Source organism: Xenopus laevis, chromosome 7L (genome assembly GCF_017654675.1).
Source record: "Xenopus laevis strain J_2021 chromosome 7L, Xenopus_laevis_v10.1, whole genome shotgun sequence".
In the NCBI taxonomy this organism is placed as follows: Eukaryota; Metazoa; Chordata; class Amphibia; order Anura; family Pipidae; genus Xenopus; species Xenopus laevis.
In genome coordinates, this window is record NC_054383.1 from 37,379,009 (window position 1) to 37,402,480 (window position 23,472).

Below are 23,472 nucleotides of genomic sequence, written 5' to 3' on the forward strand. Positions count from 1 at the left end.
CAGGTAGTCCGCTACCTGCCGGTCGAGGCGTTCTTTGAGGGTGGATCCAGAAGGGTTGTGGCGCTGCCTTGGACAGAAAACATTTGCATGTCTGACGTTACAGACTGGCCAAAGGGCTTTGTCCTTGCAGGTGTGCTCGTGGCAGGATTACTGGCACCTCTGCCCCTGGAATGTTGATGAGTTCCTGAAGTGACATCACCCTTAAAAGCATTGTACAACATGTTTTGCAGGCTGGTTTGTAAATGCCGCATCTTTTCGGACTTGTGGTATGTTGGTAACATTTCTGCCACTTTATGCTTGTACCGAGGGTCTAGTAGCGTTGCGACCCAGTACAGGTCCTTCTCCTTAAGCCTCTTGATACGGGGGTCCTTCAACAGGCATGACAGCATGAAAGACCCATTCTCACAAGGTTGGATGCAGAGCTATCCATCTCCGCTTCCTCATTATCAAGGACTGCATCATCCACGGTCTCCTCCCCCCAGCCACGTACAAGACCAGGGGTCCCCAAAAGGTCACCACTAGCCCCTGGGAAGCCTGCTCCTGTTGGTCCTCCTCCTCCTCCTCCACAAAGCCACCTTCCTCCTCTGACTCCACTTCTGGCACCTCTCCCTGCGTTGCAGCAGGTGCCTGGGTTCGTTCTGGTGATTCCGACCAGAAATCGTGCGCTTCCAGCTCCTCGTCACGCTGGTCTACAGCCTCATCTGTCACTCGTCGCACGGCACGCTTCCAGGAAGAAAGCGAAGGGTATTAGGTCGCTGATGGTGCCTTCGGTGCGACTGACCATATTTGTCACCTCTTCAAAAGGTCGCATGAGCCTGCAGGCATCGCGCATAAGCACCCAGTAACGGGGGAAAAAATCCCCAGCTGTGCAGATCCAGTCCTACCACCAGTTCAAAAAGGTACTCGTTGACGGCCCTTTGTTGTTGCAGCAGACGTTCCAACATAAGGAGCGTTGAATTCCAGCGAGTCTGGCTGTCAGAAATCAAACGCCTGACTGGCATGTTGTAGCGCTGCTGAATGTCAGCAAGGCGTGCCATGGCTGTGTAGGAACGTCTGAAATGGGCCGACACCTTTCTGGACTGGGTGAGAACGTCCTGGAATCCTGGGTACTTGGAGACAAAACGTTGGACTATTAAATTTAACACATGTGCCATGCAGGGCACATGTGTTAAATTGCCTAGTCTCAACGCTGCCAACAGATTGCTTCCATTGTCACACACCACTTTTCCGATCTGCAGTTGGTGTGGGGTCAGCCACCGATCGGCCTGTGACTGCAGAGATGACAGGAGTACAGATCCGGTATGGTTTTTGCTTTCCAGGCACGTCATCCCCAAGACAGCGTGACAACGGCGTACCTGGCACGTCGAATAGCCTAGGGGGAGCTGGGGGTGCACAGGTGTGGAGGAGGAGAAGGAGGACCCAGCAGCAGAGTAAGAAGAAGAAGAAGACGAGGTAGAGAGCGATGGAGGAGTAGAGGTGGTGGCAGAACCGCGTGCAATCCGTGGCGGTGACACCAACTCCACTGTTGTTGTTGAGCTACCCATTCCCTGCTTCCCAGCCATTACCAAGTTCACCCAGTGGGCAGTGTAGGTGACATACCTGCCCTGACCATGCTTGGAGGACCATGCGTCAGTAGTCATATGGACCTTTGGCCCAACACTAAGTGACAGAGATGCGGTAACTTGGCTCTGCACATGTTGGTACAGGTGTGGTATTCCCTTTTTAGAAAAAAAATTGCGGCTGGTACCTTCCACTGCGGTGTCCCAATTGCTACAAATTTGCGGAAGGCCTCAGAGTCCACCAGCTGGTATGGTAAAAGCTGGCGGGCTAAGAGTGCAGACAAGCCAGCTGTCAGACGCCGGGCAAGGGGGTGACAGTCAGACATTGGCTTCTTACGCTCAAAACATGGCCTTCGCAGAAACTTGGCTGGTGGCAGATGACTGGGAATGGAACAGTTGGTCAAGGTGGAAGGCGGAGTGGAGGGTGGTTCAGACGGGTCAAGGAGAGCAGAGGTAGAGCAGTAAGATGCTGGACCAGAAGGAGTGTGGCTTTTAGTTTGCCTGTTGCCTTTGAGGTGTTGCTCCCAAAGTGCTTTGTGCTTGCCGCTCATGTGCCTTCGCATAGAAGTTGTACCTATGTGGCTGTTGGGCTTACCAAGGCTCAGTTTCTGACTGCACTCATTGCAAATTACAATGCTTTTGTCAGAGGCACACACATTAAAAAAATCCCACACTGCTGACTTTTTGGAAGTGTGCGATCTGGCGGTAACAGTAGAAGTTGGCGGAGTTGGCGGTATTGGCGGCAATGGCGGGTGCGTTGGCCGGCTGAACACAGTGCCGATACATGTTGTTGCCCTACTGATCCCTGCGGGCTGTCCTCCCTGCTTCTTCTAAGTCTTATTCTCCTACTGCCTCTCTGACTCTCCGTCTCTCCATCTGAACTACCCTCCTCTTGCTCTCTTCTACTAGGCACCCACAAAACATCAATCTCCTCATCATCATTCTCCTCAGATGCATCAATTTCTTCTGACACATCACAGAAGGAAGCAGCAGCGGGGACCTCCTCCTCATCACTCATTATGTCCATCTCTATCGTGTTCTCTGCCAGAATTAAATCTGGTGTAAGGTCCTCATCTCCTTCATCTTCTTCTGGCAATAATGGTTGCGCATTACTCAGTTCAAGAACTCATGGGAAAATAACTCCTCTGACCCCAGTGAAGAAGGGGCACCGGTGGTGGAGGAAGTGTTACGTGGGGTGGCCATAGCAGTGGAGGATGAGGAGGATGTTGTGGTAAAGTTAGAAACGGTAGAGGATGGGTGTGCTGTGTAAGCCAGTCAACTACCTCTTCAGCATTTTGGGAGTTCAGGGTCATTGGCTTTTTAAAACTGGGCAATTTGCTAGGGCCACAGGATTGCATAGCAGCACGGCCCTAGCACGGCCTCTGCGTGGCGGCCTGCCTTTGCCTGGCATTATTTTTAAAAAAACAACAACAACAACAAAAACTCAGTTGGTTTTTCTGGAAACGATAATACACACAGCTAGATGGCGGTTGAAGAAAACAGTGTGCAAATAATGCCTACAAGGTCAACGTATACACTACTACAGCGGTGGATACGGATTACGTAAAATATATGAATGCTGCTTGAAAAAAGTAACTCAAGTGGTTTTTCTAGAGACGATAATATTATCAATATTTAGACAAAATGTGAACAAGCTCACACAGCTAGATGGCGGGTTGAAGAAAACAGTGTGCAAATAATGCCTACAAGGTCAACGTATACACTACTACAGCGGTGGATACGGATTACGTAAAATATATTATGGCTGCTTGAAAAAAGTCACTCCGGTGTTTTTCTGGAGACGGTAATATTATGGATATTTAGACAAAATGTGAACAAGCTCACACAGCTAGATGGCGGGTTGAAGAAAACAGTGTGCAAATAATGCCTACAAGGTCAACGTATACACTACTACAGCGGTGGATACGGATTACGTAAAATATATTATGGCTGCTTGAAAAAAGTCACTCCGGTGTTTTTCTGGAGACGGTAATATTATGGATATTTAGACAGAATGTGAACAAGGTCACACAGCTAGATGGCGGGTTGAAGAAAACAGTGTGCAAATAATGCCTACAAGGTCAACGTATACACTACTACAGCGGTGGATACGGATTACGTAAAATATATTATGGCTGCTTGAAAAAAAGTCACTCCGGTGTTTTTTCTGGAGACGGTAATATTATGGATATTTAGACAGAATGTGAACAAGGTCACACAGCTAGATGGCGGGTTGAAGAAAACAGTGTGCAAATAAAGCCTACAGGGCAAATAATGCCTAAAAGGTCAACTTATACACTACTACAGCGGTAGTAAAATAAAAAAAAGTAAAATAAAAAAAAAATGAATATTAAAAAAAAAAAATTAAAGTTGGTGCTGCTGAACTACTAGGAGCAGCAGATTAGCACACCAGTCCCACTCCCCAACACTGCTAGACTAATAGCACTGGGCTCTTATAGTAGTAGTAGTAGTAGTAGTAAAACAACAAAAAAATAAATAAAAGCAGTCCTTACAAGGACTACTGTTATTGCAGCAGTCAGCAGATGAGATCAGAAGCAGGACAGCTGCCCACTGCAGCTACATACAGAGCACTGCAGTAGAAGGTAGATTACTAGCCAGCAAAGCTACCTAAGCTTAAATGTCCCTCAAACCCTGCAGACTTCTGTCCCTCCAATAACAGAGCAGTATCAAAACGATTACTAGCCAGCAAACTTTCAACTGTCCCTGAAATCACTAACAGGCAGCAGCTCTCTCCCTACACTATCTCTTCAGCACACACAGGCAGAGTGAAAAAACGCAGCAGGGCTTCGGTTTTTATAGGGAAGGGGAGTGGTCCAGGGGAGAGCTTCCTGATTGGCTGCCATGTACCTGCTGGTCTGGGGTGAGAGGGCAAAAAAAAGCGCCAACAATGGCGAACCCAAAATGGCGAACGTCGCGCGACATTCGCGAACTTCCGGCGAGCGCGAACACCCGATGTTCGCGCGAACAAGTTCGCCGGCGAACAGTTCGCGACATCTCTACTCAGGGACTCAGTGCACACCGTAGCTTATGAAATCAGCACAGACATAGGAAAATATAGGTGAATCACTCATGCTGTCATAATTCCAAAAATATCTAGAACAGTAAATAAAGATGAACCCTAAATATTACCATAACTGACCTTATACTTGGGTCATTTTCCCCAGTTGTCACCCTAACTTTCAGGCTAATTTACCACTGCCCCTGCTCCAACAGTTATCTTAGAAGAGGCCAGTCCAACAGTTTGGGAACTAATAATTTCGATGATGATATAGGAACTTCCTACTTGGCCAGTATAACAGGGAGTTGATGATGAGACCACCTGAAATGGCAAATCTAAGGGCAGAGACACGCTGCAATTCGGGGAGATTAGCCACCCAGTGACAAATCTCCTCTTCTTCGGGCTACTAATCTCCCAGAACTGCCTTTCCTGCCTTCCCACCGGCTACAATCGCCAGCTATAAATCACCGGCGGAGCGCTTCGATTTTCCAAAGTCGTCCAAAGTTGCCTCATGAGGAAACTTCAGGCGACTTCGGAAAACGAAGCGTATCTGTATCCTTCCAGGTTTCTCAAAATGCAAACATCCATCCTGGACCTTGTCAACAAGATCCATAATATCAAAAAATTAAATATGTTAATTTTGCCTAGGAAGTTATTTATCTTTATCCTGTATATGTAAACACATTTTCTTTGATAAACAAGGGAAAGTTGTGCTCACCACTATTTTTTAAAACCATTAGGCGGGGGTGCAATGAGGCTGTGACCACAAAATACATATAGTCAAATACAAGAGTCCTCTGCACTCAACCCATTATCAATATATTTAAGACAGCGACATTTTGTGCATACTGCTACTAAAAAATGCCTTACCCTTTAAACAAAACAGGGATTGTTTGTCCATATATTGCAATATATTTAAGCTGGCCAACTACGTCAAAGTCATCCCATATCTGGCCAGTCCTATGCTCAATTTTATCTGATTCATTAAGAATTCTATTGCTTCATTATACATTTTACAAAGGGACTAGGTATTACCTGCAACTTAACTTGCTGCTTTCAAAGTAAACCTCCATACTTGGCTGCCCTTTTATTAGACACCAGTGGGATCACCTGACACCAGCTATAGTCAGGTGATCCCACTGGTGTCTAATAAAAGGGCAGCCAAGTATGGAGGTTTACTTTGAAAGCAGCAAGTTAAGTTGCAGGTAATACCTAGTCCCTTTGTAAAATGTATAATGAAGCAATAGAATTCTTAATGAATCAGATAAAATTGAGCATAGGACTGGCCAGATATGGGATGACTTTGACGTAGTTGGCCAGCTTAAATATATTGCAATATATGGACAAACAATCCCTGTTTTGTTTAAAGGGTAAGGCATTTTTTAGTAGCAGTATGCACAAAATGTCGCTGTCTTAAATATATTGATAATGGGTTGAGTGCAGAGGACTCTTGTATTTGACTATACATTTTCTTTGATGTAGAAGCTCAATTTTTTTATCATATTACTGTAAGGGTAAGATTTGCTGACATACAGCTTAGATGCTACAATATATTGTATGAAGAAATATTCCTTTTTAGGTGGAAGAAGTATATTGTTGCATTTTATAGGAGAAACACGGGTTGTGAAAAATTGAAACGGAGCTCACCCTTCCTTGTGGCGTCTCGGCCGCAGCTCTCGCGATACTCCGGCAACTCCAAGCCGGCATCTACAATGCAAAATCTGTGTATCGCTATTCAGCGCTGGCCCGTCCACATCAAGACTCGCCACACTTGTTCTTTGAATAAGCGGCTTTATTAAACTTGCATAAGTGATAACAGGCAGTGGGTAAGTGGTGCGAACTAACGCGTTTCGTGCCCTCTCTATTGGCACTTCATCAGAGTTCAAAAATGTGTCACGTGATAACCCATTATATAGGGTGTCTAGTGTTAAACACCTGTGTATATAAATTAGCATAAATCCATTCCCTTCAATTGCATCAAAACATCCCATTGGACACTTGTGAATCCTAGATTATAATACTAAATGAATTAATTCCAATAAATTACCATACAAATTATAGGGAATAAAACAGTGGATAAAAAGTGAAGGCATAAAAACAATTATAAAATATACAAGTAAATTACTGTGAATCCATATATTCATATAGTGATATTTGTGAATAAACCATTTTATACATTGTATTAGACCAATACACTATATTATCAATAATTTTATTTGCTCACATTACATATAAGTCAATTGATTTATTTGATAAAGACTATATATATATAGAGTCTCAATTACATGAGTAAGATAATAAATATAGTGTAACCAATTAAAACCACTAGGCTATTAAATAGGTGTTAAAAAATGTATATATGTGCATATCACAGCATCGTTTTTCATTTATCATAAATAATAATTAATAGAATTAATGTAGCTGTGTCATGCATATATAACCATATAAATTACTCATTTCTGACACACGTAAAGCATAAATAGGTTTCAAATATTATTTAACAACGTTATTCCTTTTTCTTATTGTTTACCAGATTACTAGCCCTTAAGAGATTTTTTAGTCCTAAATATAACTGTCAAAATCAAAATCAAGTATTGGGGGATATAGACACACAGAATTATCTCACACAGGATGTTTTGGAGGCGATAGACAGTCTACAGACAGATGATGATCAAATTACAACACTGTCCCGAGACGTTGCAGATAGCAGCAGAGCAGTGATCCATACGAATTTGAAAACAAAGTCACACTTTAACCCACTAGGACATAGGGGCCTCTTCGTTGAGAGATTTTATGACCTAGTTGTAAAAGACTTGAGACAGCTTTCGGCTAATCTGGAAGCCAAAACAGTTAAACAGAAACAAAATAATTTGACTAAGTCTGAACAACAGGCCCTGAGATCTCTCACCAATAATCAAGACATAGTGATAAGGAATTCTGATAAGGGGGGCTCCATTGTTGTATTAGATCGTGAATATTATGTAATTGATATTTTACAACAATTGAATGACAGTAACAGCTATATAAAATTAGAGGCAGATCCCACTAAGAATTTTCAAAATAAACTGCGTACCCTGATCCAATATGGGAAAGGTATGGGGATACTGAATGACAATGAGGTTGAATACATATGGGTTGAATATCCGAGGACACCCATTTTTCATACTTTTCCAAAAGTTCATAAAGACCCTGAAAAACCTAAGGGCAGGCCCATAGTGGCCGGTATAGGATCCCTCAATGAGGGTTTAAGTGAGTATATTGATAAATTAATACAACCGATTGTCGTTCAATTACCCTCATACCTCAGGGACAGTGGCGATGCCATTAATAAGATAAGTAATATTGAATGGGATCACGATTATTTATGGGTAACAATGGATGTCACAGCACTATATTCTTCGATCAGACATACGGATGGTTTGCGAGCGTTACACTATTGGCTGAAACAGAGCCAATTATACAGCCAGGAACAGAATCAGTTCATACTAGATTCAGTTGAATACCTATTGAATCATAATTATTTTATGTTCAGTGGGACATACTATTTACAGAAATGTGGGACAGCGATGGGGGCGCGGTTTGCACCCTCATATGCAAATCTGTTCATGGGCTGGCTAGAGAAGTTCCATATACATATTTGTTTCCTAATGTGAGAAGGTATTATCGCTATATTGATGATTTGATACTTGTATGGAAAGGCAGTGAGTTACAGTTAGATCAGTTTGTCAAACAATGTAACACTAACGATAAGAATATTGTGTTCACATACAGAAGTGACAGGAAGACTGTTGATTTCCTAGACATACGGTTTGTGCATGACCACAATGTAGTGCACACTGATGTGTATAGGAAATCAATAAGTCGGAATTCACTTTTATTAAGACAAAGTAGCCATCCAGAACCCCTTTTACGTAGCTTACCGATTGGACAGTTTTTGAGACTACGACGTAATTGTTCCACATGGGATGCATTCCAATCGAGAGCAATGGAACTGTGGGATAGACTGATACAGAGGGGCTATACTACTGGGGAGATAAAAATAGCATATGAAAAAGCAGTCTTGAGTGATAGATCAGAATTACTTGCTAAGCAAGGAGACAAACAGAAGTGTAAGAAACGAGAGAATAATGACAAGTTGAAGAAATTTAAATTTATTACCCAATATAGCTCTGAAGCGAGTGACATACAACGCATTATTAACAAACACTGGAAAATTTTGGGACTAGATCCGATATTGGCAAAGCTGGATATGAGTAGACCACAGTTTGTTTATAGGCGAGGATCGAATCTAAGGGATAAACTGTCACCAAGCATGTTACCAGAAACGAAAGCAAACACATTTAAGTGTGGAGCAAATATCTGCAAATGTTGTAGGTTTATTAAACCTTCGAAGGATATACGGAGTACTAATACAAACAAAATTTATAATAATAATATGTATGTCACTTGTCGCACTGAAAATGTCATATATTTGGCCACGTGTCGTTGTGGAAAACAATACGTGGGGAAAACGACTAGAAGAATGAAAGACAGAGTATTAGAACATATAGCATGTATAAATAGGAATGATTTAACTTCAGCAATAGCTGCCCATGTAGTCAGTGAACATAATGCTAATGAATACTTTGTTTCATTCCAGGCAATTGAAACTGTCAGTTTGGGGAAAAGAAAAGGAGATATTGATAAACTGCTGTCCAAAAAGGAAATCAAGTGGATACTATTATTAGAAACAGTATCACCAGAAGGACTTAATAGAGAGTGTGATGTTAAGTCCTATATAGAATAAAAGGGATATATAAAGGAAGTACTATTCAGGCAGGACATAGATATAATCAGAAGCAGTAATGATAGTGTTAATAATCACAACCCCTATGGACAGTGTTCTTAGTTTTTCTTAGTTTTTTGAGCCCTATAGAGAATATGTGTAAGATAATAATTCCTCAGTGTCCCTTCCTATATACAATAAGATAAAGGAATAACGTTGTTAAATAATATTTGAAACCTATTTATGCTTTACGTGTGTCAGAAATGAGTTATTTATATGGTTATATATGCATGACACAGCTACATTAATTCTATTAATTATTATTTATGATAAATGAAAAACGATGCTGTGATATGCACATATATACATTTTTTAACACCTATTTAATAGCCTAGTGGTTTTAATTGGTTACACTATATTTATTATCTTACTCATGTAATTGAGACTCTATATATATATATAGTCTTTATCAAATAAATCAATTGACTTATATGTAATGTGAGCAAATAAAATTATTGATAATATAGTGTATTGGTCTAATACAATGTATAAAATGGGTTTATTCACAAATATCACTATATGAATATATGGATTCACAGTAATTTACTTGTATATTTTATAATTGTTTTTATGCCTTCACTTTTTATCCACTGTTTTATTCCCTATTACTTGTATGGTAATTTATTGGAATTAATTCATTTAGTATTATAATCTAGGATTCACAAGTGTCCAATGGGATGTTTTGATGCAATTGAAGGGAATGGATTTATGCTAATTTATATACACAGGTGTTTAACACTAGACACCCTATATAATGGGTTATCACGTGACACATTTTTGAACTCTGATGAAGTGCCAATAGAGAGGGCACGAAACGCGTTAGTTCGCACCACTTACCCACTGCCTGTTATCACTTATGCAAGTTTAATAAAGCCGCTTATTCAAAGAACAAGTGTGGCGAGTCTTGATGTGGACGGGCCTGCGCTGAATAGCGATACACAGATTTTGCATTGTTGCATTTTATAGTCCATGATTAGATGTTCTCCTTTTTGTTTATTTTCTTTGAATTGTATAGTCACACCCACATTTACATGCATATTATAGGATAAAGCGTAGTAATAAGCACAACTTTCTCTTTATCTATGTTATTCTAATAAGTTGCCAAGAAGTCATGCCATTGAATGCTTTTACAAGGGCTGCACCTTACCCTCTTAATATCTTCTGGATTCAGCAAATAGCATACAGATCTGGCTGTATACATCCTCTTTTGCTGGTCTCCTGAAAATACAATTAATTTAAATAAATATTTGATTGTATTGCCTGTACAATACACATAACATAAACATGGGGCAGATTTAACTGAAAAAAAAAAACAATATTTGGCTTCATAACTAGACACACTAGATATCAAATCAGTATTTTGGGTCCTTTCAGTTACCAAATAGTCCTGTAAAATAAATTGTAATTATGGAACACTCTAACTAATACTAACTAATATTTTTTGTATTTGGTATTATCAATCAAAGTTGGTCAGATTCTTTATACATCTTTTTTGTAAATCTTATGATATCACTAACAATCTTGTGAAATCTTGTGATATCAGTAACAAATGTGAATTCAAAATCTTATATGAAACCTATCAAAGTGATCTACAGAGACAAAATAATTCACATGTATCTCAGTTCATTAACAACAATCACCACCCCCTTATCCAGAAAGCTGTGAATTACAGGAAGGCCATCTTCCATTGACTCCATTTTAAATAAGTAATTCTAATATTTAAAAATGATTTCCTTTTTCTCTGTAATAATAAAACAGTACCTAGAAAGTACTAAGCAGCAGGAATTCATATTGATGTCCTAACAATCCTATTTTGTTCATTCAATGCATAAATGATATTTAGCAGATTTAAGGTATGGTGATCCAAATTACAGAAAGATCCCATATTAAGAAACCCCCAGGCCCTAATCATTTTGGATAATAGACCCTATAACTATACTTTTTCACCCCAATGTTGCCTTCCAATGTGACAGGAAATCTCCCAAAGATTGGAGACCTTGAAATTCCCAACCACAAGTTAAATTCCTTTATTAAACTACAGCTATGTCAGACCAATGTAATGGTGCTTAGAATGGACACTGTGGGGCAGATTTATCAAGGGATGAATTGAAAATTAGAATTTTTAAATTAGATTTTTGAGTTAGTGTAATTCAGATAGGGAATAGTCCAAATTTGATCTGAATTAAAAAAAAAATTGAAATTTGAATTTTAAAATGTATCATGTACTGTCCCTTTAAGAATTCAAATTTGACTATTTGCTATCTAAAACCTGATGAATTGGTGTTTTAGCCTATGGGGAGGCCTCCTATAATCAATTTGGAGTCATTTAGTGGACTTTTGAAAAAAAAAAACCTCAAATTGAATTTGATTTGAATTTGCAGCTCCATCCTATTCATCCGTTTTTCAATTCTATTATGATTCGATTTTGTTAATGTCGATTGGACGTTTTTTTCCGAATTTTGTGTTGTTGGGAGTTGATGGGAGTTTTTAGAAAATCCCATAAACTAGTAATTCGACCCATGATAAATCTGACCCTGAGAGGCACATTTACTAAGGGTCGAATATCAAGGGTTAATTAACCCTCGTTATTCGACCATCGAAGTAAAATCCTTCGACTTCGAATATCGAAGTCGAAGTAATCACCGCAAATACTTAGATCGAAGGATTTTAATCCATCAATCGAACTATTTTCCTTTGATCAAAAAAAGCTTAGAAAGCTTATGGGGAAGGTGCTCGGTAGGTTTAAAGTGCTGAAGTTGGCAGTCGAAGTTTTTTTTAAAGAGACAGTACTTCGACTATGGAATGGTCAAATAGTCGAACGCTTTTTAGTTCGAATCGTTCGATTCGAAGTCGAAGTCGTAGTCGAAGGCCTAAGTAGCCTATTCGATGGTCGAAGTACCCAAAAAAAACCTCGAAATTCGAAGTTTTTTCAGTTCGAATCCTTCACTCGAGCTTAGTAAATGTGCCCCCGAATGTTGACTTTTGGAGGTGGGGGAGTGAAGCCCAGTCCTAAAGTGTTTGACTCTCTGTACCAGTTTCACATTCTTTAATAAACAATATTTGCTTTTAAAAATGTATATTCAACAAGAACTGTGTATTTAATGGTTATTCAACATACCCAAATTACTCTTATAGTTTTCCAGATCCTGCAGCAATGTTTCTGTTAACTTCCGTTCGCTGATATTGGAAATAAAATTAGCTGACAATATGTCCCACAGATCTGGAGGAAAGAGATTTGGTATTTCCACTCTGTGGTTTGATATTATCTGAGGATTAATATGAAAATGACGGCATATCATTACATTTTTTACGACATTTTGAAATGTTTTTTACTTTTCATGGCTTTTCTGCATGATCAAAACCATTTTTAGCAATCTTGCTTATTTACCTAATCAAAATCGCATTATGTTTTACTCCAGAGGATATTCTAAGGGTCAATCAAATGGCAACTCAATATATTTTAAACATAGAAAAAAAATTTAAGAGAACAATGAGAATCCAATATTTTTTTTTTCTCTGATGATAGAATGCGAAATAAATGAAGATTTTTCTCCCAACCTTTGATACATCTGTTCTGTAATTTTATATTGTATACACCTAATTTCTATGCAAATGATAACGCAAATAATTTTGTACCTCTTTCACAAACTGGGACGTGCTGAGATGTGCCAGTTCTTCAAATGGTCGTTTGCCGTAAAGAATAATTGAATAAAATGTTGCAGCTGTCATCCACATGTCTGAATATTGAGAAAACTGTTTATGTTTAAGTGTTTCCGGTGCACTGAAGTAAACAGCTACTGCTTCTGTACTTTCACCTTATGGGAGAAAAAGAAAAATCACAATTTCTCTCTATATTTCTTTACTTAAATTTTTTTTTTAAATTTTCTCCTAGTCTAACTTCAACAAAGTTTGCCTCAGTTCATCAGTTGTATAAGGAGTGCGAGAGAAATGTCCTAAATTTTCTAGTGAAAATTTATCTCCATACCATCATAGTATGGAAAATTATGTCAAGAATTTTCACCATGAAGAAATGACGAATGTGGGTAATTAGCATTGCAGAGGTGACTGAGATTTATTTTTGCTTTCTAATGTGTACGTATATAGTTCTTAAACATACAGTATATCTTTGTTGGACCTAAAAAATATTTTTGAGCATGTGATAATACCTTGAATGTAGGGGAAACTTTCAGATGCTTCATAACCATCTGCACTATCAACAGACTTTTCGTCCCCAACAAAGTTTGCATGCTGAAAATGAGCAAGTCTAATTTGAATTGATCCATCTGTTCTGTGAAAAACTTCAAAGCTGGCAGGAGTGATGTCACAGAGGACAAGAGATTTGCTATGACATTGATGGATTGCTCTGGTAATGTCAATGAGGATATCGGCCACTTTTAACATTGTTAGTTGGTTTTCCTTCCTGTGCAGAAAGTCTAACAAAGGCTCGCCATATTCAACCACATAAAAAGGAGGTGTGCCACCTGAATTCAGTTGACGCAGTCCCACAATATACTCGTTTTCTTGGCATGTTTCTATAACACTTGCCATTCTTTGGAAGCTTTCATAACTGTCATCTGTTGTATTTGTTTGGAGAATATCATTTAATGATTTTTGTTTACACATGTATAACAAGGAACTTCCCTCTTTGGTTTCCACCTGAAATACTAAGGCATTCTGAGCTGTCTGTACTTGTTGTTTAATGATCAGATCAGGGTAGTCTTCTGATATTTTCTCTCGAAAGCATCTCTCAGCAAGTTCTTCATCAACTAGGATACATGTACTTCCCAACTGGCAAATGTCAATCCTGTTCCAATCTCCGCTGAAAATCAATGAGGCTATGAGCTCCCTGACTTTACTTAAGGGATGATACACAAGTTTTGGCAAGAAATATATCATAATTGCCATTAGCTTATCATCCTTTTTGTTCTCAATCTTCCAAATAGTCAATAGAAAACTCAAACATCTGTCCAGAGATTCTGCAAAAGAAATGCAATTTATTTTTTAATTGCCTTATTATGATTAAATGAAATCAATAGAATTATAATATGTAATATGTAAATCAAATAGTATATTTGATAAAGCCATACAAAATGATATCCATCTAGCCTTATTAGCTCTTCGAACTAAAAATGTAAACATGCCAATAATAAGCTGTACTATCAGTGGCCAGAATTAATTTGGCAAAATGATGGTTACAAAAATGAGATAGTAGAGAGTAGGGATGCACCGAATCCAGGATTCGGCCTTTTTCAGCAGGATTCGGATTCGGCCGAATCCTTCTGCTGGGCCGAACCGAATCCTAATTTGCATATGCAAATTAGGGTCGGGGAGGGAAATCTAGTGACTATTTGTCACAAAACAAGGAAGTAAAAAAAGGTTTTCCCCTTCCCACCCTTAATTTACATATGCAAATTAGGGTTAGGATTCGGTTCGGTATTCGGCCGAATCGTTAGTGAAGGATTCAGGGGTTCGGCCGAATCCAAAATAGTGGATTCGGTGCATCCCTAGTAGAGAGAATAAACACAAAGCAGAACCTGTTGTATCTAACCACTTTATTAACTGACCAGATGGATAAACATATAGAAATATGGTCCCCATGGAATACCTACTGCAATTCAAATAAATATTGAAATATCTACAGCATCAGGAAATGTACCGGTAGTTTTTTCTCCTTTTCTTTTAATTTCCCCGTACTAAGATTCCATAATGATGTTAATGCTGTCATCTCAAAACATGATGCTACTATAACAGATTTATCAAGGGTCGAATTTCTAAGTGATAAATACTTTGAAATTCGACCATCGAATGGCTTTACTTCGACTTCGAATATCGAAGTCGAAGTTTTTTAACCGATTTGCGGTCAAATTAAAATCGTTTGATCGAACCATGAAATACTTCAAATTGAACGATTCAAAGGATTTCATCCATTTCTCCTCGACTTCAAAAAACGTAGAAAACTGTTCTAGAAGGTCCCCATAGGCTAACACAGCACTTCGGCAGTTTTAATTTGGCGAAGTATTCCAGTCGAAGTTTTTTTTAAAGAGACAGTACTTAGATTATCCAATGGTCGAATATTCAAACTATTTTACTTCGAAGTTGAGGTCGTAGTATCCTATTCGATGGTCGAAGTATCCAAAAAATGACTTCGAATTTGGAATTTTTTTACTTTGAAAATTCCCTCAAATTCACTTCGACCCTTGATAAATCTGCCCCTTATTGTGTAATAGATGACTGTTCCTGTTCTCGTGGAGAATGTACAAATAAAAGAGATTTTTTTAAAATAAATATTACCAGTTCGGATTTTGGGTAGGCTGACTGCAGACCAGGACCAAAATATTCAGTTTTCAAATTAGGAATTTTGGGAGGTACACTTCTATTCATGAATAATGCATGCAAACAGACCATATTATCAGCATAGTACCTCTTGCTGTGAAGCTTTTCTGGATGTACTCAGTGATACGTTCAATAAAACCTAGAATAATTCCTCTGTGTTTTTTACCAGTCATATTGCATATTTCCTGGAAAATGTTGCTCGATTCCACAGAATTTTTCTTAAGAATCTAAAAAGAATAATATTTTTTACAGTTAAAATAATCAATATGCAAGTATAAAAATGCCAGTATATGTAGATGTTACTGCAAGTTCATGCATTCCAGGTTCACTGAGATTTAGGCATCAGAGGATCCTACAAGTTATTGCATTTGGTTAGTGAAAAAAAATCAGCTCAATGCTGCAGATATATTTTTTGGGATCTTGTCAATATCCTTTTACCAGTGGCGTAACTATAGAGGAAGCAAACCACATGGTTGTGGGGGGCCCGGGAAAAGGTGGGCCCAGGTCTTTTTCCTCTATAGCATTTAAATCCCCCTCCCCACCGATTTCTATTTCTTTTAATTGATGTGCTTATGCTCGTAATTATAGAAATGAATTACAGAAACAGTCCAGTTCACCATTCATTGCAGAAGGATTAAAAGTTGGATACAATGCGTCATGCATGGCAGATTTTGGTGCGAAAATTCAAATGTGTGTCACTCTTAACTCCAGACAGGATATGTGTTGGCAGAGAACATGCTGTGTGTATGAAAACCCCTAGTAAGAATAGGAATTTAAGCATAAAAAATCCAGAACTGAATCATGATTGCCCTTATGACTAGTGCTTAGTTTATGTCTTTGCCTCTTGGATAGGGGCCGAAAGTATTCCTTAAAGAATACAGTTTTTGGGGGAGTATCTGCTCTACACTTTAGAAAAAATTATATTCATTTTTAGACTATGTTGCCTGTATTTTGCATTTGTGCATGCTTTCATTCTTTTTGTTTAAAGGAGAAGGAAAGGTTAAAATTAAAGGTCCACCTAAATATACCAGTAAACCCTCAAAGTAGTGCTGCTCTGAGTCCTCTGTCAAAAGAAACACAGCATTTCTTTCCTTCTATTGTGTACACATGGGCTTCTGTATCAGACTTCCTGCCTTCAGCTTAAACCTCATTGCCCTGTAATCTGAGCCCAGAGCAGGGAGAGACTCAGACAGGAAGTGATGTCACACCAAATTAATACTGCAACTCCTATCCTATACAAACAGAGTTTCTAGAGCTTTTTACTCAGGTATGGTAAAACATTCTACAGAATAAATATAGCATTCTAGCTTGCACTATTGCAGCTAATCTATTGGCAATAAAAGGCCTCCATAGCTTTCCTTCTCCTTTAATACTTGATTGCACTATATGTGCTGCAGCTTTGTGTAGGCTTTTCTGTATGAAGCTAAGTATGTGTACACTTTGTGGGCATGTTGGAAACACATATATTACATTAAAAATATACTTTAATTTATGTACACATGTTTGGGTGACCTATTTATCCCCTGTTTTTCCCCTTTTATATGTGCTTTAAGGGGAGTTGATCACTCATTTTACATTTATATTCGTTCATATCTTAAAATATATTTTGTTAAATTCACATTTTCATCTGTTGAATGAATCAGAATCTATATATACACCATGCATTCCGATAATACAGATTTCAGTTACCTTGTCGGTAATGATCCCGAAAAAAATATGTTTTAGATCCCAAGGCAGGTGTCTTATGCTTTTCATGATTTTATTTACATCATACGTTTGGGCACTGGTAGAAGAAGCTTGTTGATCGATCAGAGAAATACAAATGTCCAGCTGTTTTATACTAAGTTCATTTTCATCAGATTGGTTTGGCCAATTCTTTTTTATCCTAGCGTGTAATGAAACACTAAGTTTATAGTATATTTTCTGGCACATTTGGTCAAATTTATTCTGGCTGTTCTTATACTTTTTCAATGACAAAGTTTTCACGTAAGCTTTCAGGCTTGGATCTTTGCATTTGTATATTCTCAGAAAGATAGCTGCAGAGATCCAAAAATACAGTTTCTGGAAATTGCTGTACAAGTCAGTGTGATAAGCATGTTCTTTCTGTATAAAGTCTCTGGCTTCCTTTTCAAATCTTCTTATATCATAATTTTGATAAAATGCTGTTATATCTTTTTGAATTACTTTAGTTAAAGTCTTTGCGGCAAAATGTCTAATCTTCTTGTCCTTGTGCTTACAAAGACCAACCAGGTCATTGGGTGATGTTTGGTCTGTGATACTGTGTAGATGGACTTCCAAATCTGTAGATTCTGTCAAAATAAAAATATTTATAAAATTGTATCAATGGTCCATGTGTGGAACCAAAAGCCTCACTTTTGAGATTTGTTTGGGGATTGACCACATATGAATATTTGCTTCAAAATGGCTTGTTAAGCTATAACCTTGACATTGTTCAAAAGAGGCCAACAGAGAAATGATAAAGATAAACAATAATTATCCATTGCTTAAAGTAATAAAAATATCATGTAGTGTTGCCCTGCACTGGTAAAACTGATCTGTTTGCTTCAGAAACACTACTATAGTACATATAAACAAGCTGCTGAGTAGCAATGGCGGAAATTTAAAAAAGGCTATATGGCCGAGATTAAATAGTGGATAACAGATAACACCATTATGTTCTACAGAGCTTATCTGATATCTGATGTGTAACCTGAGCCTTTTCTCATTTGAATGGCTGCCCCCATTGCTACACAGCAGCTTGTTTATATAAACAATAGTAGTATTTCTGAAGCAAACACAGCAGTTTTACTAGTGCAGGGCAACACTGCATTGTATTTTTATTACTTTAAATCTATTTAATCTTTTGATGTTACTGGTCCTTTAATAAACATTCACATATAATTTGATATTAGGTTTCTATAAAAAAAAGGCTAATTTACCACTGCCCCAGGCTTAAGTGCAAGAACAATAAGGGGAGCAAAATTGTTCTGTCAAAGACCACATAATAGTTAAGAATCCAGCTAAAGGTGGTGGGTATCATTGTCAGGGGCAAATGAGTACTTTGCCGATCAGGTTTCTCCTTGTAGCCCCTGATGCTCCCTAGGGTGTGTGTCTAAATAATGGTTATGCACCACATTAACCACCACCAGGCCACACTCCTTCTCCCCTTCTGCCTTTCTCAGCATAGTTATAGCACAACACCAGCCTATATTATACATTTTCATTTAAATATATTGATTCACCTTCAAAAGTTGTTTTTCCAGTCTGCCATCTTGACTGATCTGTAATGATTGGAATAGACTTAATTTTAATATAAGTTCTAAGAACTTCTAGACATAACCATAAGAAAAAAGAACATGCTAATTGAACATTATAGGTACAGGTAATATATCCAAGTGTATATGAAACAACATTGGTATCACCACAAGGTCTCAATATTTGATGGCCACTTTATTTGTCCTTGAAATTGAACTGATGAAATGCCTCCTTCTATATGTTTAGATTGGAGACTGGAATGAAAGAAACCAAGTAGTTAGAGACTACCTGGATACCCGTGGGGTATTTGTAATAGAAGAAAAAAAAATTGTCATAGATTCCTACAAAGACATGTTTGTTCATCTAATTTTTATATATATATACAGTATATATATGCACTCAAATATTCATCAAGCACAAACAACTTTATCTTATCTATAGTATCTACATTATATGCATATTTTCAAAAGAATGTGAACGGGTCCCACTACATTACAGAAAATTGTGCACTTTCCACTTTGAGGCAACAGTTTGGACAATGCCCTTTCCTGTTTCAGAACAAAGTGAGTAAGGTCCGTACAGAATGGGTTTCCCGAGATGAAAATGTAAGAACTTGACTGGTCTGCACAGAGTGCTGAACTCAACCCAACTGAACACCTGTGATTTGGAATGGCAATGCAAACCAGACCTGATCACCATACCCGGACCTTTTAAGTATAAATGGAACCAACAATGTTCCTACATCTAAAGAAAACCTTTCCAGAATAGTACAGGAAAATGCTGTGTTTGCAGCAATGAAAAGACTAACTTTTGACTTAGGGACTGAATGATTCATTTTCATGATTGCATTTTCATGATTGCATTTTCGTGATTGCACGTAAATTGACACAAAGATCTTTGCTTATGGCAGTGGTGAGGTTTCAAGCACTTGCGCAAAACTAATAAAAACATTTCATCACCCTCATATCTTTAAAGGAGAAGGAAAGGTCCAAGCCAGTTTATTGCCAACAGATTAGCCACAATAGTGCTAGTTAGAACACTATTTTTACTCTGCAGAATGCTTTACCATACCTGCGTAAACAGCTCTATACACTGTCTCTGTTTGGTTAGGATAGAAGCTGCCATTTAAGCTTGGTTTGACATCACTTCCTGCCTGAGTCTCTCCCTGCTCACATACAGCTCTGAGCTCAGATTACAGCAGGGATGGGCGGAGGGAGGGGGAGAGGAACAAACTGAGCATGCTCAAGCCCTGCCCTGGAGGTTTATGCTGAAAACAGGAAGTCTGATACAGAAGCCCATGTGTACACAATAAAAGGAAAGAAATGTTGTGTATCTTTTGACAGAGGACTCAGAGCAGCTTTATTTTGAGGTTTACTGGTATATTTATAAAGACCTTTCTGATAAAGCCTACTTTTTTTAACCTTTACTTCTCCTTTAAAGACCATTTTTAAACAAATTAATATGTACAACACTGTTTAAAGTATCTAAAAATTTCTAGGTCCCCAAAAAAAATCAAGTTTCAAGCTGTATCAGAATAAATCAATTCATCAAAAAATGTTATTACGTTTATGGCCTGCAGGATGAAAAGAGAATCCATGTGTCTCCATTTCTGTGGGATGTCTGACATGGTCTGTAAAAAAAAAAAGTTGGATCAGTATGGTGTGGGCAAAAGAGTTTTTTGCGGTCACCTCCTCTAGTAGGTAGTTTAACCTCTAGTAGGTAGTTTAAGAGGTTGAACTACCTACTAAAGTAGGTGACCGCAAAAAACTGTTATTGCAATGTGAGGCAACATGGATCGACATACTTAATACACTTGAACCACTTGGTTTAAATGATGCACACAGCCTGAAATGTTTTTTATAATGAAACATTTTATTTATCTATTACAGGAAAATGAACTTTTGCTACATTGAATATATTGATATATTGATACAGGTAGGAAACAATTGCAACAATGTTTATACAGATACTATTGCAACTATTGCCTCAAGTTGTCGTGTACTTTTGGAGTAGGCCCCTGGAGGGCAGTACTGCATTTGAATTTGGTAACCCTTTGTGGTCCCTGTTGTGTGGTGGGGCCCTGGGCAGCACTTTTTTTTAAACTTCAGGGGGGGGCAAGTTTTTTTTATATGGACAATTAAGGGGGGCCCGGCCACCAATGTTCTTATAACTTGAGGGAGGGGGGCCCTGGGCACCATTTTTTGAAACTTCTGGGGGGGGGCAAGTTTTTTTTTTTACATGGACATTTAAGGGGGGCCCGACCACCAATGTTCTTATAACATGGGGGGGGGCCCTGGGCACCAATTTTTTATTTACCATGTGGGGTCCTAGCCACCAATATTTTTTTATGGGGGGCCCTGACCACAAATGTTTTTTTATGGGTGGTCCTAACCTCAAATGTTTTTTTTATGGGGGGCCCTGACCACAAATGTTTTTTTTATGGGGGTCCCTGACCACAAATGTTTTTTTTAATGTGGGCGCCCTGACCACAAATATTTTTAATGGGGGCCCTTACCGCAAATATTTTTTAATGGGGGGCCCTGACCAAAAATGTTTTTTATGGGGGTCCCTGACCTGTGGGGTGGGGAGGGCGGACTTGTAGGTGGGGCTTGCGGTGGATGCAGCCCAAGGGGCCCAAGAAATGTTGTCATATGGGGCCCTGTGATTTCTGATGGCAGCCCTGTGTGTGTGTGTGTTTATATATATATATATATATATATATATATATATATAGATAGATAGATAGATAGATAGATAGATATATATATATATATATATATATGATGGACCATATGTGTAGATGTCTGAAGTATCTGGAAACTTTAAATTCTAGATGCTAAAAAAGTTTTTAATGTATCAGAATAAATTAATGTTCATTACACTTATGGCCTTGAGGATGAAGAGAAAATCCATGTGACTCCATTTCTGTGGGGTGCCTGGCATGGTCTGTAAAAAATGTTAGAAAGGCAGAATATATATTAATTTGGTAAAAGTAACCTTGATATATTTGTCTGATAAAGGTGAAGTCAGAGAAAAGACCCTCTTGCCACTAAAAAACTTTCTCGCAGACCTTTACTCTTAAGACAGATGTCTTAAAGGAGAAACAAACCACTTATTAAAAAAACTCCTACCCCCTACCCCACATAGATCCCCCTACCTCCCCCCCCCAGCCTAGCTGCTACCCCGGGCAAATGCCCCCTAACTTTTTACTTACCCCTCAGTGCAGATTCAGGGATCGGAGTTCACGGCAGCCATCTTCCAGGTCTTCGGTAATCTGACAATGAGTCCGGCGGGGCAGCGCATGCGCAGTTGGAGCAATATCCCGGCTTGCGACAACTGCGCATGCGCCGAAATTTACAGAAATTGCAGAAGCGCCAGAAGAAGACACAAAGACCCGGAAGATTGCTGCCGTGAACACCGATACCTGAATCTTCAACAAGGGGTAAGTAAAAGTTAGGGGCATTTGCTTGGGGTAGCAGCTAGCCTGCGAGGGAAGTAGGGTTTTTTTTAATAAAGGGTTTGTTTTTCTTTTAAGATGGCCATACATATCAGAGAAAAGATCAAGATCACCAAATGATCTTTCACGCATATGTCCACCTTGACATGGGCGATATCAGGAACAATGAAGAACCGGAAGAAAAAACAACTGGTAAATTTTAAAAAACTGAGAACATGGCTAGTCAGCCAGGTCAGCTAAAAAAACAAACCCTTCTTTTTTTGTTCCAAAATTAAGACCGCTAAATCTGTCTGGGCCCCATACTGACAGGACTTCTCTCTGATGATGGACCTGTGCCCTACTCTAGCCAAATTTCAAAAGTGAATCGCTGTACTCTTCAAAAAGGGTTTTTGAGGGGAAAAAAACAGAAAAAATTAAGCTTGCTACACTACTACACTACATTAATTCTTTATGTTTTTTAAATATTTTTTTCCCTACTCTAGCCATCTTGCTCAACTGTGACTATTTTAGCAAACAATAAAGATTCTAGTCACCCCATTTTGTGCAGGGCCCTAGGCAGCAACGCCAGTTTCATCATTTAAAACCAGATCTGGATTCTATGTTCATAATTATGAGTGGTTTCTTTTGTCAATATATAACCATGCAATTTATTGCTACAAGTCTTAACAAGTCTAAAACAAGTCTACATCCTACAATAATTCTGTTTGGTATCAATCACAATCTATGATCACTGTGTTCTAAATTACCAGAGTTTTAGGTATAAAAGATGATAAATGCACTTAACTAGGATTGGTCTTACCCTTGGCTGGTACCCTTAAGCAGTCTCTGTATCTGATGGTTTTTACAATGTGTCCTGATTTTAGGTTCTCTTTTGACCCATAGGATCCATAGTTCAACACTTGACTTAACCATCTGATTTTACTTTCTCATACAACTTTGACTATAACTAAATGTAAGTCTAACCCTTTTCCAATGTTTATTATTATAGTGTCCCTTTAACACTTTTCTTTTCTTGTATTTCAAC

The 23,472-nt window shown here is 38.5% G+C and overlaps 1 protein-coding gene across 1 annotated transcript in view; it reads right to left on the reverse strand.

Moving 5' to 3' along the window:
* The window catches only part of LOC108696217, a 55,968-nt gene that overhangs the window by 12,834 nt on the left and 19,662 nt on the right, over nt 1–23,472 (reverse strand). The window contains exons 6-14 of the mRNA XM_041568802.1: nt 21,872–21,937; nt 20,556–20,621; nt 18,979–19,017; nt 17,426–18,045; nt 15,825–15,963; nt 13,570–14,379; nt 13,040–13,218; nt 12,522–12,669; nt 10,551–10,621 (exon numbers count right to left, since the gene is read on the reverse strand). Coding sequence (XP_041424736.1) covers nt 10,551–10,621; nt 12,522–12,669; nt 13,040–13,218; nt 13,570–14,379; nt 15,825–15,963; nt 17,426–18,045; nt 18,979–19,017; nt 20,556–20,621; nt 21,872–21,937 — 2,138 coding nt within the window. The remainder of the gene's footprint in view (nt 1–10,550; nt 10,622–12,521; nt 12,670–13,039; nt 13,219–13,569; nt 14,380–15,824; nt 15,964–17,425; nt 18,046–18,978; nt 19,018–20,555; nt 20,622–21,871; nt 21,938–23,472) is intronic.